The 14,946-nt window shown below is 39.2% G+C and overlaps 2 protein-coding genes across 3 annotated transcripts in view; both read left to right on the top strand.

Moving 5' to 3' along the window:
- The first annotated feature begins 1,800 nt into the window (after positions 1-1,800).
- LOC120545670 (bone morphogenetic protein 10-like) lies at positions 1,801-4,914 on the top strand. Its single transcript, XM_039780209.1, has 2 exons — positions 1,801-2,338; positions 2,682-4,914. The coding sequence occupies exons 1-2, from the start codon at positions 1,999-2,001 to the stop codon at positions 3,734-3,736; spliced, it is 1,395 nt and encodes a 464-aa protein (XP_039636143.1). The 5' UTR covers positions 1,801-1,998; the 3' UTR covers positions 3,737-4,914.
- A 2,451-nt stretch (positions 4,915-7,365) lies between these two features.
- The window catches only part of smad4a (SMAD family member 4a), a 9,313-nt gene continuing 1,732 nt past the window's right edge, over positions 7,366-14,946 (top strand). The window contains exons 1-10 of one of the 2 annotated variants that reach the window (XM_039780207.1): positions 7,366-7,481; positions 8,775-9,131; positions 9,210-9,384; positions 9,680-9,709; positions 9,798-10,001; positions 10,343-10,450; positions 10,901-10,951; positions 11,045-11,228; positions 11,397-11,565; positions 13,456-13,594. In XM_039780207.1, coding sequence (XP_039636141.1) covers positions 8,892-9,131; positions 9,210-9,384; positions 9,680-9,709; positions 9,798-10,001; positions 10,343-10,450; positions 10,901-10,951; positions 11,045-11,228; positions 11,397-11,565; positions 13,456-13,594 — 1,300 coding nt within the window. In that variant the 5' untranslated portion in view covers positions 7,366-7,481; positions 8,775-8,891. The other variant, XM_039780208.1, reaches the window with a different exon arrangement.

Genomic DNA, 14,946 nt, shown 5'->3' with positions numbered 1-14,946 from the left:
CGCTTTTGTGTTCTGAACACGCTTAAATTAATTGGTATAACAACCTTGTAAGTATTCTTATTAGTTGTCCTTATGCACTGTAAACCCAGATTTAGTTGTTATTAAACCTTTTAGTGCTCACTACTTATTCTTTCATGTTTTGTTAAAAACCATATTCATTACTAAATCACATTAGTTTGTAATAATGCACTGATCATATGAAGCAGCGATAACTAAGGATGTTAAGTTTCTGTATGGGAGGGGCGGGGTCATTTGAACTATTCTGCACTGAAGCGATGCAAAGGGAAAATAATATATGTTCTGATCGGTTTCTGTCCTAGTTAAAGTGTGTTTTACTAATGTTCTATTAACGTTTTGGGTGTGCATTTATCTGGGTTTTAGTTTTGTATGGTTGATTTAGTGTTCATGTTTATCTTCAATTATTGTTGCACCACGACCGAGACCCGGGTGGGCACTGATGGCTTTTTTCCAGTGAAAGAGAGTAGATGGTTGACACACGGGATGGAAATCAGTAACTCTGTTTTCAGGTTACTTTGTCTACCCCCAGTATGTATGCCCAGTTCAAAATTTACAATATTGCATGCAGGGTAAGGATATGCAGGATAAAAAAACATTGCATTCAAACTTATTTATATTAGTTTATTCTCATTAAATATTTCATAAATCACAAATTTGGCATTAAGGGACTAAAACAATATTTGGTTTATGCATAATCAATGACTGTTACACTTACATAATGCATCTAGTGATAGAAAAAATCTTACTTTGTTTATATTCACATTTCTCTCTATTTAAGACCAAATGTTTAGTGAATTTTCCACCTTATGTACACCCAGACAAGCTGTCAAGGCATAACCTCTAATCTGCAGTAGCCATGAGGAGTGATTGTGAACTTGTATGCTGCACACAGCCACTGAGAGGGCTGAGATGTGTTGGCATTAGTCATGTTTCCTTCTGCAGGCTGCAGGGCTCACTTGCATAAGTGGTGGCATTTGCATGTACTGTGGGTTCATATATGTCAAGTCATCGAATGTATATGTCTCATATACATTGATGACGCACTATGGCTGAAATGTCTTAGGGATTTTTGTTTTTCTGTCACAATCATCTAAAATTATGTATTTTTTAAAATTAGTTTTCATTACTTTTTATTTGTTATTTGTCTGTCTAAGTAGGTGTACGTTGAAATTATGGCAATGATTGCATATGTGAGCTGTCAGACAGCCGCTATTAGAAAACAAAACCAGTAATTAGCTAAAAGCATATGCAAATTAGATCAATTCAGCCCCCTTCACCACCTAATGAAAATGTTTAATTTAATTTAAGATAAGGAGGCAGATATTGAGGCTACGCTGGCCTCTTGTGGAGATCACAAAGCATAAATTAACAATATTGTTAACTGGTAATAGATTTCCTGCATCAGAAGGGAAAAAAAGTACCCACAACATAATTTCCATGTTTAATTTGTCCCTACTTTTGGTGAATGAATTAGCTTTCTTATCTCTAAATCCATCAGTATTCTTTAAAAAGAAATCATTATGGTTGAATCTTCTGATTTCAGCACAGTGATTTAAAGCAGGTCATAAATCAGTCTTGTCATGTCATGGCTGTCATGTTAACCTAAAGTCACTGAAGGCGAGTTTTGTCAGTGATTAATCAAGAAAAAAGCATACATCAAAATATCAGTGGAAATTATGGTCAGTCATATGTTCCTGGTGGGGAGAGAGAGAGAGGAGGGCCTCTCAGGGCCTTAGTGACATCTCCAAACATGTCAGCACAGCACATTGGACAGCACAGCCCTGCCCTCAGAACCAAACCTCGAGATCAACAAGGGCAAAGCTGTTTTCTCTTTGCCCCAACAGGAATCTGTTTTCCTTTAACGAAGAAGAGTCCTTCCTCGAAAGGTTAAACCGTTTGCAGGTATTCTCTACAAAGGATCCCTTGCATCTTCTCATCTGACACTCAATCTTTGGATTTAAACCTTACTTACACTCAACCATGACCGTTTCAGTCTTCTCCAACCTTGGGTTTATCCGCTCTCTGACTGTCCTACTTCTGATGTTGACTGGTTTGAGCTTGAGCAGTCCCATCAGGTCTCCTGAGAACCATCACAGGGTGTCAGTCGGTAGAGATGTGGATGATAATGAGCTCCTTGATGCACAGGACTTTTTGAGCCAGTTTCTGTCCACAATGAACCTCACAGAGCTGAGGCCCCAGCCCAGGCCCCTCACTGCCCGCAAGGAGCCACCAGAGTACATGCTGGAGCTGTACAACAGATTTGCCAATGACCGGGCTGCTATGCCCTCAGCCAACATTGTGCGCAGTTTCAAGAATGAAGGTACACATTGTCTTTGTTCAACACCACAAACATCTTGGGAAATGTATATATTGCATTAAAAAAGTAACATGTAAGCGCCCTCGAAGGATTAGCATTGAAACCATTGGGATCATGTTTGATATTGTAATAATTTATTAATTTGCAAAATTGGATTGCTTTGATTTAGTGCCATGAATCTGGAAGTGTGTTCATTTTTTTGATTGAAACAATGAAGCCTGGACGATTTACGAGTAATATGATTCAAACTAATCAAAAACATATATTATGTGTATTTGATTATGAGTTTTGCTAACAGAAACATACAAAATGCATTGAGACACACTTCTTGATATTTTAATTTCAGATTCCTCCCCCTACAGTATAACGGCCAGGGGTGTAAGGATACATCCTCTGCTATTCAACATCTCAATGCGCCACCATGAGCACATAACAAGAGCTGAGCTTCGTATTTTCACCCTGTTCCAGAAGGCTCGAAGACCATATGCTGGCATTGACTGCAAGGTGACCATCTACAAAATACATGAGCGAGTTGTTCGGACAAAAGAGGTGGGGAAAGAAGGGAGAAGGAGGGATAAAGGGGAGGTGGTGGAGATGAAGGATTTGGAGGAACTGGTGACAAAGCATTTCCATGTCAAAGATAACAGCTGGGTGTCGTTTGACCTGACTCATGTGGTTGCACTCTGGCGGAAATCAGGGTGTGCAACTCACAAACTGGAGGTCCATATCGCAAGTCTGGGGTCAGAAGAGGAAGGGGCCACACAGGAGGTCACAGAGCAGGGCGAGAGGTTGGTTGAGATTGATATCGAAAGGAGCTTGGAGGGAAAACACAATGCGGTGATGATTATATTCTCAGATGATCAGAGCAGAGACCACAAACAGGATAAACAAGAGCTCAACCAGATGATTGAACATGAGAATGACCTTCCTGAAAATGTGGGCCGGAGCCAACAACCTTTCTGGGGTCACGCTAATCACAACGCTGGCCACGCTAACCAGGATGAGCTGGACAAACAGTCTCTCATGCAACTGCAGTCCAACCTTATCTATAACACACCTCCCCGAATCCGTCGCAATGTTAAGAGCGAGCCATGCAAGAGGACCCCTCTCTTTGTGGATTTTAAAGACATTGGCTGGGACACGTGGATCATCCAACCTGTGGGCTATGAGGCGTATGAGTGCAACGGTGTGTGCAACACACCCATGACATCCGAGGTCTCGCCTACCAAACATGCCATAGTGCAGACACTGCTGAGTGTTAAGAGTCCAGAGAGAGTATCGCGTGCCTGCTGTGTTCCCACTAAGTTGGAGCCGACCGCGCTGCTTTATCATGATAACGGGGTGATCACTTACAACCACAAGTATGAGGGAATGGTGGTGGCAGAGTGTGGCTGTAGATAGTTTTGAAAACTATTACACAGAGATAGAAACTATGTGCTGATGTTTCAATCATCATCTCAGAAAATCTTCTCATGAGCTTGTTTCCACAGAATCTAGGATCTCATATAGTGGTGTGTAAAGACACAAGTCTAGATTTATAGTTGTAAATTAGGGAATTCTGTGCTACATGATGTAAATTTGAAGTTGTATAAAGGTAAATCAGTAATTATTATTAAGTGTAGAATATGAAGCTGTCTGTCTCATGATTTATTATGATTATTTTTTATTTTACAATGCTTTGGATAAGTTCCGCAGTTAATTACAAATTACAGGCCATATTCTTGCAAACGTCCCATTCGACACAGTGACGGAGAAGATGACAAAAGAAAGAAAGTTCTGATGATAAATGTGAGGTGAGGCAAAAGGTTTAATACTGCAGCACTGAAATCAGTTACAATGACAACCTTTTTCAATATTTTGGAAATATGTGTGTGAGATCTAAGTGCACCTAAGCACAAAAGATGTACTGTGAGTGCAAAGTTTGCACTCTGGGTTATTTTAGTGCTGGAACAGAATATACTCAATAGACAGAATGTTCCACTCGCTGTCTTATTGCAACATCTAAATGTATTATCGCTGACTTTTTATCACAGACCTTGTTCAAAATTTCTTTTATCCATGTACATTTTGTTCTGGCAGAAATTATTCCTCATGCAGAAGTTGAGAAGCTCCAGCTTTTTCAAACTAAATTGAAAAAATATACATTTTAGGATAGCCACCAGATAACAAGATATGATAATTTGCACTACTTATAGGATGCTGTATGTTTTTTTTTTAAATATGAAAAGTCTCTTAAATAATACATGCTGCAGATTTGTAAATGGTATAATTTGTTTCTGTGCTCTGTGCATGTTGGAGCCGCTGAAATGATTTAAAGAATGTGACATTTTTCCTTTTATTTGCTTGCCAAATTTGCAGAAAATATATTTTCTCTGGCTTTAACCATGAGAGGATTTTCACGGGGTCTTGAAGCTCTCCTGGGCTTCTTGTCTAGAAAATGAACAGTTTCTCTTACTTAACATTGCTGTCAACGGCTGTGAAATCTTTCCTCACATCCCAGCCATTCATATCCTGCTTTTGGTTGTCACACCAATAATAATGTAATTATGGTTGTAAAAAATAAAAGATCTGAAAATAAATACAGTCATTGAGCAAGTTTTGATCTCTTGTACACCCATTTTCTTTATCAGGTAATCACAGCATTCCCTACCCAACAACCTTAATCCCCATCCTTCTAGCACCACATGCCTGGCGGGCCTCTCTCTGCCTGCTTCCATGCCATAGTGATAACGAGGTGTCAGAGCCTGGAGTCTTGTAGATCGTCACTCAGGATGAGACGCCACTCCAAGTGGCGAGAAGGTGGTGTCAGATTCCTGCTCTCCAACGCCAACATGCTCTATTGACAATCTGCCATTAGGTTGCTCGGTGCCCTCTGAACCCTCCCACTTCCTTTTTCTGACACTGGCATGCTGACAACCTTATCAAGGCCACAGCAACAGTACAAATGGAAAAAAATACATGTCACATCATCACCTACCTTCTGCTGTTAACACACGGAAGCAGATAACAATAATGGAATAACACTGTGGAACTTTCTAACGTAATAAGATCCTCACTCACACATTTACATAGGCCAAGTGTGCAGGGCAGAGATACTGACTGGCAGTGAACAAATTCATTTTCCAGTGTGGAAGTAAAGTTTTAATGTGTAGAAAATATTCCTAAAGACAGCAGTATTCCTGACTTTTTTCAAAATGGCTTGTTGTTTTAGTTTAGGGACTGTACAAAAAGATTGGGGTGAGGAGAAGGGGCAGAAGTTTATATATCATTATATAAAAATGATATATAAGAAATACTCTTTCAAATTTCATTTTTTCAGCTTGTTTTGTCAGCTTGAACTGTCTTCACTATGCATTATTGTGGGTTCATTACGTTCTATGTTCTGTTATGCTGAATTTAATTCATGGAAAACAGAAGCATATCAATAAAAGATACAAAAAAAGAAGAAGAATATTACATACTCCAACATATTTAATAATCAAGCATTACAAATCTAAACTTCTGTTTATTTTTCTTACAGTTTAAACTATAAATGTGTTTTTATGAAATACATAAACAAAATTAGATTTATAGTTGTCCAAACCTTAGTTCATGTGAACATTTCACACCTAAACCTTATTCTGCCATTGAAACAATGCTTAATATCTGTATACTTATGGAACATTCATGGTATTGGATCACCACAAACCATTGTATGAAATTACAACATTTATGACATTTGCTATTTGGGTTATTATTTCTTCAAAGGTAGAACAATCTATGACAGGCCAAGCTCACCATAATGCCAAATATTTTCCCTGTTGATGAAAAGATGCAGTAAATAAAAGCTGCTTTTACATAACGTCTCATTCCTTTTAACTCCTTAACATATGCGTAAACAACAAAGCTATTGATGTTCATGGGAGGAAAACTTTAAATCATAAAAACCCATGGTTAATCTCATTGGGAGATATGGCAGAGAGAGTGAAAGAGATTTGGACAGAAGGCTGTTTTCATTACTGTAATGTCACACTATGATAACCACAAGAGGGAGACTTTATATTACAGTACTGATCAGATCACACCACAAAAGCTACTCCTGAATGATGTGTTTTGAGAACATCATCGTAAGGTTAAGTGAGTCTTGTTGTCCATTACTGTAATGTTTAAATCAACCATGAGTGTTACTTCTTTTACTAGCTGGTGAGAGCCAACAATGTTTGTCTCACCACATCATGTTCCATTTTTAAAGCTGTAGGCTCTTATTGCCTCCCCATTTCCACCAACCTTTTCAGTACTACATGTACTCTGTCATCTTATACCCACCAGGTACAGTTCAAACAGCAGACTTTACAATTTGCAGCTGGCTTTCAGCCCCAGAAACCAACCTATGCTGAAATGCTGCCCATACAACTAGATTTTGATTCAGGAGGAGCCCTCTAAAACTGTGTCTCAAGATGAGGTAATATTATGGCCAGTCTTAAATCTCTTATCACTTTGATAATGTGCTTTAGGGGTGCATATTCTACCGAGCAAGTGATTTGAGACACAGTCAAGCTTGGGTGTTTGGGGGCCCCTGAGCAGTTAACCTTTTTGACTAGTTGGTAATCTGGCACTAATTGGTCATTTTTTAATTGGAATTTAGACAGTATGATTGTTTGACTTACTTGACTGTTGAATACTTAATTAAACCATGGCTTATTTTAATCATTCTTGGTTAATTGAGTAAAAAAACAGGACATTTTCAGAATTACTAAAATATCTGCTGCACTGCAGTGCACACTAAAATTGGCACACATGTAGCACAGAACAGTGAGACAAATTTTCAGAAAATAAATTAACTGGTTCATTATAGTAAAATATATATAAATATATATATCTGTACCTGCTCTAACATTCTTCTTCTAACATTTTATGGCGGTTGGCAAACAATTTTTTTGTGTGCATTACCGCCACCTTCTCGCTCTAAAAATAATGTACATTGTGTTATTTATTGGCAAGGGCTTTACTGTCTATGGCAAACAGTAGGGTGGGGTAACGTTAGGTTTCATTTTTTTTGCAATAAGATAAACAACAGAACCACATTAGAACCACGCCTGTCACATTTACGCGTGCATGCGCAGTTGGAGCGTGGTGGGTGGAGAGGATTTTTTTGTTTATTTTCGTGGTAGGTTATTGTGTTGTTATTATTGTTAATATATATTTTTAAAGTTTAGTGTAACAAGGGCAACCGATAAACGGCTACATGTACACATTTAGCTAATGTGATATTGTAACATTTCACGAGGTAACGTTAGCGGATTTGGGTCATTATAGAGGGTTAGCCAGCGAGCTAGCGTTAAGTTGAGGGTCTTGTACATGGATGGTCTTGTAGCTTTAGTTAGCGTGTGTGCTAGCAAGCTAGCAAAAATGCAAGCTAGTTTACGCTAACGTTAGATAGCATATCAACATTTAGGTAGCTTAAGCCACTCGCTTATCATCTTGCACCACTGGGGTTAATGCTAATGCGCGGATAAATCACTTTAAGTCTATTTTGTGTTTGATTCAGGTAATGATAGGAGACGAATGCTTTATAAAGTAACGTTAGCGTCAACGTCAGCTAACAGACCAGCTAACGCCCACAGAACCACTCATCATTAACGTTAGCAGAGCAATGTTATCTATCTTAATGCTCCTCAACAATTGTATAGCTATTTGTTAAACATATGTATTTATTTGAATAGTCGTATGTAAGTATTGATCATTATAATTTAGGTCAGGTTGGGTTGCACACTACTGAGGCATTGTGAGGAAAGATAAGTTAACGTTACCTGTGTTTATTAGCTAGCTAGCTAGCTCTGCTAATGTTAGCTACGTTAACCTTACCCATCTGGGCTAGCAACGTTTGCTGGTTAAATGCTCTTTAAAACCTAACGTTAACATAATGTCCATTGTATCTTAATTTAATTATTTTTTACATTTAATATGATAATCCCACTATATCAGTAGAGTAAAATACAGTTTTTGGTGCCATAAAACTGCATTTCAGCCTTTATTATATAGAACGTGAGCTGTGAATTAATGCAGTGGTTGTCAATTTGTAATTTATGTTGAAAGCAAAAGTTACCAAAACACATGTCACACTAAGATGGGTATATTCGCAGAGTAAGATAGCAAGACAACTTAAAATATGTAGGCTATATGTAGAGTTTTTAAAAGTTGCCCGAAAGCCCTTTTCTCCAGCCACTGTGGCTAGTGGCTAAATTGTTGATTGTCATCTTTCATTTTAAAGGTACATTATTGAGTTCATAGAGAGCTGAACATGATCCCTCTCTTCCTACACCTGACATTAAGTCAGGGTGATACACAGAGTGTACATTGAGTGTCACATTATGTAATGCAATGTGAATTTTGGTTGTCATACCCATCTAAACTCATATTTATAGTCTATGGTCATAAGAAACGACTCTTTCTGTTTTAGGTTGCTAAGCTCGGGCAGCATTTGATCAACAGTACTTTCACTTTGACACTTCTACTGATAAAAGGCATAGAGGATACCACTTGAAAGTCTCCCCAAGGTTGAAACCTAAGGAGCAAGATGTCAATCACAAACACTCCCACAAGCAATGATGCCTGCCTAAGCATTGTGCATAGCCTGATGTGCCACCGACAGGGAGGGGAGAGTGAAAGCTTTGCTAAGCGAGCTATTGAGAGTCTTGTCAAGAAGCTGAAGGAGAAGAAAGATGAGCTGGATTCCCTTATCACAGCCATCACTACGAATGGAGCTCATCCTAGCAAGTGTGTAACCATACAGAGAACTTTGGATGGACGCCTACAGGTTGGTTTAATATTAAGCTCCTTGTTATTGTATGAGAAACACTACCTATCTCAGTAAATCTTGCTCTCTGTTCTTTAGGTTGCAGGGCGAAAAGGTTTTCCTCATGTTGTCTATGCCCGACTATGGCGATGGCCTGATCTACACAAGAATGAATTGAAACACGTGAAATATTGCCAGTATGCCTTTGACTTGAAATGTGACAATGTTTGTGTCAACCCATACCACTACGAGAGGGTCGTCTCTCCGAGCATTGGTAAGTGAACATCACAGGTTTGTTAGTCTTGACTAGATCCCATTGTTTTAAGTTATTGGTATAAACAGAATGCTACTAGAGACACGCTGAAGGATTGTGGGGTTGATACAAGTCTACACCACTTCTAGTCATTATTTAGAACAACAGATGTATCCCCGATACCTCACATTCTAAGTGATAATATGATACAGTGATCTGGTTGAAAAAAGTATAGCCCATGTTCTAATTCTCACTCAGAATATTGACCTACATAAACTGATGAATGATATATCTGTTAATTTTCACTTTTTTGCAGACTTATCAGGGCTGACCCTTTCAAATTCAGGTAAGGAGGTGCCAACGTTTTCCTGTTTGCTCGTTGAAGGTTTTGTGGATGTCCATTAGTCTTACCTATGTCTTTTACCTTCATGTAGGTTCACTCTTGGTAAAGGATGAGTATGACTATGACAACCAGCAATCTCACTCAAGCTCTGAAAGCCACCTGCAGACTATCCAGCATCCCCCGGCAAGACCCGGTCCACAGGAGATCTTCATCAGCCCCTCTCTACTCCCCCCATCAGAGGGCAGCGGTTCAGCTTCAACCTCTGCTTTCTCTACCATCAGTGTTGGACCATCAAGTGAGAAACTACACGGGGACCACACATATATGCAAAACACAATGGAAGATACAGTCTGTGCTAGTTTTTGCCAGTCAGAAATAAATTCATGTGATCAAGTTTAAAAAAAATATTCATTTTGTATCCTTGTACAAGTAGGTTCAGGCCATTTCATAAGCACCTTTTTTATTTTTTATAAAGGAATTGCCTGTTGATTAGTTTGAATTTTTAATTGGGCAGAGTTACTTTGCATGTAATAAACATCTATTTTTTTTCATTTAGCTTTATAATCTGATCTACCACACAGACTTCAAGTTGGCACAAATTTGGCGACACAACTATTTATTAATTTATATTTACAGACCCTACCTCCAATTGGAGCAGAAATGGCAGCTTCACCGCTGCAGTGCCTCAACATCAGAACGGGCATCTACAGCATCATCCACCCATGCCTCACACAGGGCATTACTGTGAGTTGATGAAAAACAAAACTATTCTGCAAAACTCACATCAAGCCTTATAAATAGTCCATATTATTTCTTTTATTCAATGGAATCTCTTCAATTGATTTCCATATTAAGGGAATTTACCATATGTAAAAGTTGAATTGAAAAATGTGTAAAAGTGACGTAGGTGGTGTAGATCAACAACTCTTTTCCCCAGCAGACTTTCTCATTTTTATATATATTAATGCATTATACATATGCGTAAGTGCTAATGCAAAATGTTGTACTGTGGTTGAATTAAAGACTAGCCATGCATGTTCAAGATCAGCCTCAACCTTTTGACATTTTATGAAATCTGGTCATTTTCAGCACTGTTACTGCACAATGTGTGCTGCATGATAACATGCCGCATCGTAAGAACAGGTGTAGTTTTAGAATTGCTTGTTCAAAACTAATATTGACATGTTCTTGCAGGGCCTGTTCCCAATGAAATTGCGTTCCAGCCCCCCATATCCAATCACCCTTGTGAGTATGGAGTTGCAGATGGAAGTCAATCCACATATTTAACATAATCAGTGTAACCCATTTAACCTGTAGTTGTTTGTTGGGTTGTTCCAGCTCCAGAGTACTGGTGCTCCATTGCTTACTTTGAGATGGATGTCCAAGTTGGGGAGACGTTTAAGGTGCAATCCACATGTCCGATAGTGACTGTGGATGGCTACGTTGATCCATCAGGAGGGGACCGCTTTTGCTTGGGCCAGCTGAGCAATGTCCACAGGACAGAGAACATAGAGAGAGCCAGGTACTCCCCCACATACTTGGAGATATATCATCATTTAGTTGATTCAAGCAATTCGTTAACTCTATGTTTCTAGGTATGATAAGTGATTGAAAGTAATGCAGTGTCTAGGTAATGTCTCAATTTTCTGACTGTGTTTACCATTTTTTTCCATCTCCTTTCTGTCCTTAGGCTACACATTGGCAAAGGCATGCAGCTGGAGTGCAAAGGTGAAGGAGACGTCTGGGTGCGCTGTTTGAGTGATCATGCAGTGTTTGTGCAGAGCTATTACCTGGATCGAGAGGCTGGACGTGCCCCTGGAGATGCAGTTCACAAGATCTACCCAAGTGCTTACATCAAGGTGAGATTGCCGTACAATGGTCATACAATGAAACACGGATACATTCCAAGTAGGTGTTATTCAAATTTACAAAATCCTGAATGCCCTTGGCACTGGATACATTTACATGCTGTGATTAAGGCTCTAACGTAATAAGATGGGCCCATTGTAAATACCCCACTCTTATGTTACTGCAATTATGCTCAGAGTTAGAGGAGCCCTAATTACAATAAAATATGTGAAGCATCCCCTTTATTAATTTAGTAATTATTTTATACATACATACATACATACATACATACATACATACATACATACATACATACATACATACATACATACTAGGGCTGTCAGCATTAACGCGTTAATCGTGATGCGATTAAGGGCCGAGCATAACGCCTTCATTTTTTTTAATCGCATGCTGCCATTTATTAATTTATTTTCACTTCACTCGGCTTCGCGTCGTGCCTAAGAGGCTACTATTTTGACCCTTTGCCGCACTTTGCCATACTTCCTCGTAACACATCCTGCTGCTGCAGGAATAGCAATGCGGATTTCGGTGCCTCATTCCGGTGCCACTGATATGCCTGCGCTTCTCTCTGATGCTCTGAAACGGACGTTACAGGCAACAGAAACGTGACGCTAATTAACACCACACTCGACAGCAACTAACCTTAGCCTACCGCTAGCTAGTAGCTGGATTAAACACGGTTACAATGCTGACAGCTAAAGCTAAACGGTGTAAAGTTTGTCTGTATTTCACTGTAGAGGATTCCGACACCGGGATGTAACAATCTGCAGCTGCCGTTGTCGGAAAAACACAGACGGTGCGTTCAATGAAGCTGGTAACCTACAGACTCGTGGTGCATTTATAGTTATTGTTAAATGCCCTTTTCCCATCTGGTGGTTGTTTTTGTTGTTCAACAGCTATTTACTAGTGAAATTAATTATTGTTATAGTTTTTACATTATTATTAAATAATTTAATTTTGACCATATGGCCTTAGCAATATAAACAATAAACAAGCCGTTCTTTATGTCGCCAACTGTTGTTTAGTACCCTTCTTTTTTTTTTTTACTTACTTAAAAAGTATCGGTTAAGGCACCAGTACCGTTTTAACACCGGTATCCAAACCAAGCAATACCCAACCCTAATATTGACTCTAGATTCAAATGTGTGACTAGATTCACACATTTTTCTTTTGTTTACAGTAAATAAATAAATAATAAACAAATACAAATCTTAAAATCAAGCTCATAAAGTCACTTTCTTTGCATTCATTTGATTCCCAATCAATGGTAAAAATTGCTTTCCATTGTTAATATGTACTTAAAAACAGTTCTGAATTGCAAAATAATAGAATTTTAATCACGTGATAAAACATGCGATTAATCGCAAGTAAAAAAAAAAAAACTTAGTTTGACAGCCCTAATACATACATAAATACATACATACATACATACTAGGGGTGGGAATCACCAGAGGCCTTACGATACGATATCTTCACAATACTTATGTCACGATACGATATTATTGCTTCAGTTTTATTGTTGCAAAATCGGATTGTCAAGCAAGACAAACTGACCAACACATATATCATAAAAGATCGATACTTGTATGTGTATCAATACAGTATTGCCAAAGAAAATATTGCGATACTATGCTGTATAGATCTTTTTCCCCCACCCCACACACACACACACACACACACACACACACACACACACACACACACACACACACACACACACACACACACACACACACACACACACACACACACACACACACACACACACATTAATCCAACTCCGATGCGGTTAGACAGTCAAAATGATTGAGTGTCCATTCAATATCTTGTCTCTTCAATATCAATATCTTGATTTTAGCATTTGTCTGGTCCCCTGCCAGGTGTTCGACTTGCGTCAGTGCCACAGGCAGATGCAGCAGCAGGCAGCGACAGCTCAGGCCGCAGCTGCAGCCCAGGCAGCAGCAGTGTCCGGGAACATTCCTGGACCTGGCTCTGTGGGAGGCATCGCCCCTGCCATCAGTGAGTGTTCATACTGCTGCACTTACCCTTCAACAAGTGTATTATTATTATGATTGCTTCTCAACATCAACTTCCCTTTCCAGACTAATATCAGGGACTTTGGTATGGCATTAGAATGCACAGCATTGTGAGCAAGAGAATTATAGAGCAGCATGAACAGAAGAAAAGCAACCAGCAGTCTTTTTTTTTTTTTTTTTATGATGAAGAAAATAAAAACTGGGATACAGGCTGTATTTTCAGTCAGCATATCTTAACTCTGCTCCTTTTTTTCACGTTTCTTATTTATTGGAAAGCTGTAGTTAAAGATCCAATATGTAATATTTGTACTGTAATAAATCCAAAAATGACACCAATGCCTCATCAGATATTAAGGAAACATGTTAAACTGAAATACTATCTTTTCTGACAACAATGCTAATTTCAGTATTTTTTCTTTTTGAAATTTACATTCCGTGACGGAATTTATGTTTATGTTTTGATCTGTGTGTTGTTATCAACGGCCCAGTTTGACATCCAGGCCGGGTTGCCAGATATACCTGTAAAAACGTAAACCCAGCGCGCTACAGCTGTAACGTTAGTACAGCCATGAAAGCAGCAAACAAACAAACAGGATCAATGGAGATAGATTCTACCCGACCTAAAAAAAAGAAAACAGCATGTTTCTAACAGTTGCGTGACCAGAGACATAACAACCCCCTGGTAAATAATGGAGATGTATTTGAAAGATGGAGACAGCTTAGAGCCCAAAAGGACGCAGAGTTGGCTTATTTTCTCCTGAACCGGTAAGCATTAGCTTCAGGCTAATTTATCACAGCTACTAGGGACGGGCATTTTTTGTCATTTCAACATTTGTGTTCTCACATTGAATTATATAGCTAGAGTACCCGAGTTGGTTACTCGCAAAAACAATTGAGACACAGCCAGTAAAGTGATCCCGACTGGTCCTGGCTAACGCCGCCATGCTAACCCTGCTACCTGTTAACGTTACCGGAGAACCAGGCAAGCAGCCCACGGCTGTTTACAGCGTGTAGCCTCGTCAGCGGCTGGAGCCGACAACGGTGAGTTATTTTAAGCCACGAGAGGGGGGCTGTAAATCGGAAAGAGAGGACTGTGAGTTTGCAGTGTGTTTAGCGATTTTTGCCATAATTCTAAGCCAATGAAGTGTGTTCCGTCGGTAAGGTAGTGGTATTTTTAGCGTTTCGTATTGTAATTCTAAGCCGAGGAAGTGTGCCAGACTGGCGTGTGGAGAGGACAGTGAGGTTGTTGTGTTTTTAGCGGTTCATACTGTAATTTTAAGCCGAAAAAGTGTGTCTGTCAGTTGGTTACAGAGCTCCGCGTGAGCACGGGCTTTT

Source organism: Perca fluviatilis, chromosome 17, assembly GCF_010015445.1.
Source record: "Perca fluviatilis chromosome 17, GENO_Pfluv_1.0, whole genome shotgun sequence".
Lineage (NCBI taxonomy): Eukaryota > Metazoa > Chordata > Actinopteri > Perciformes > Percidae > Perca > Perca fluviatilis.
Note: the sequence above shows the minus strand (reverse complement) of the source record. Positions and strands in the feature narration are given on the sequence as shown.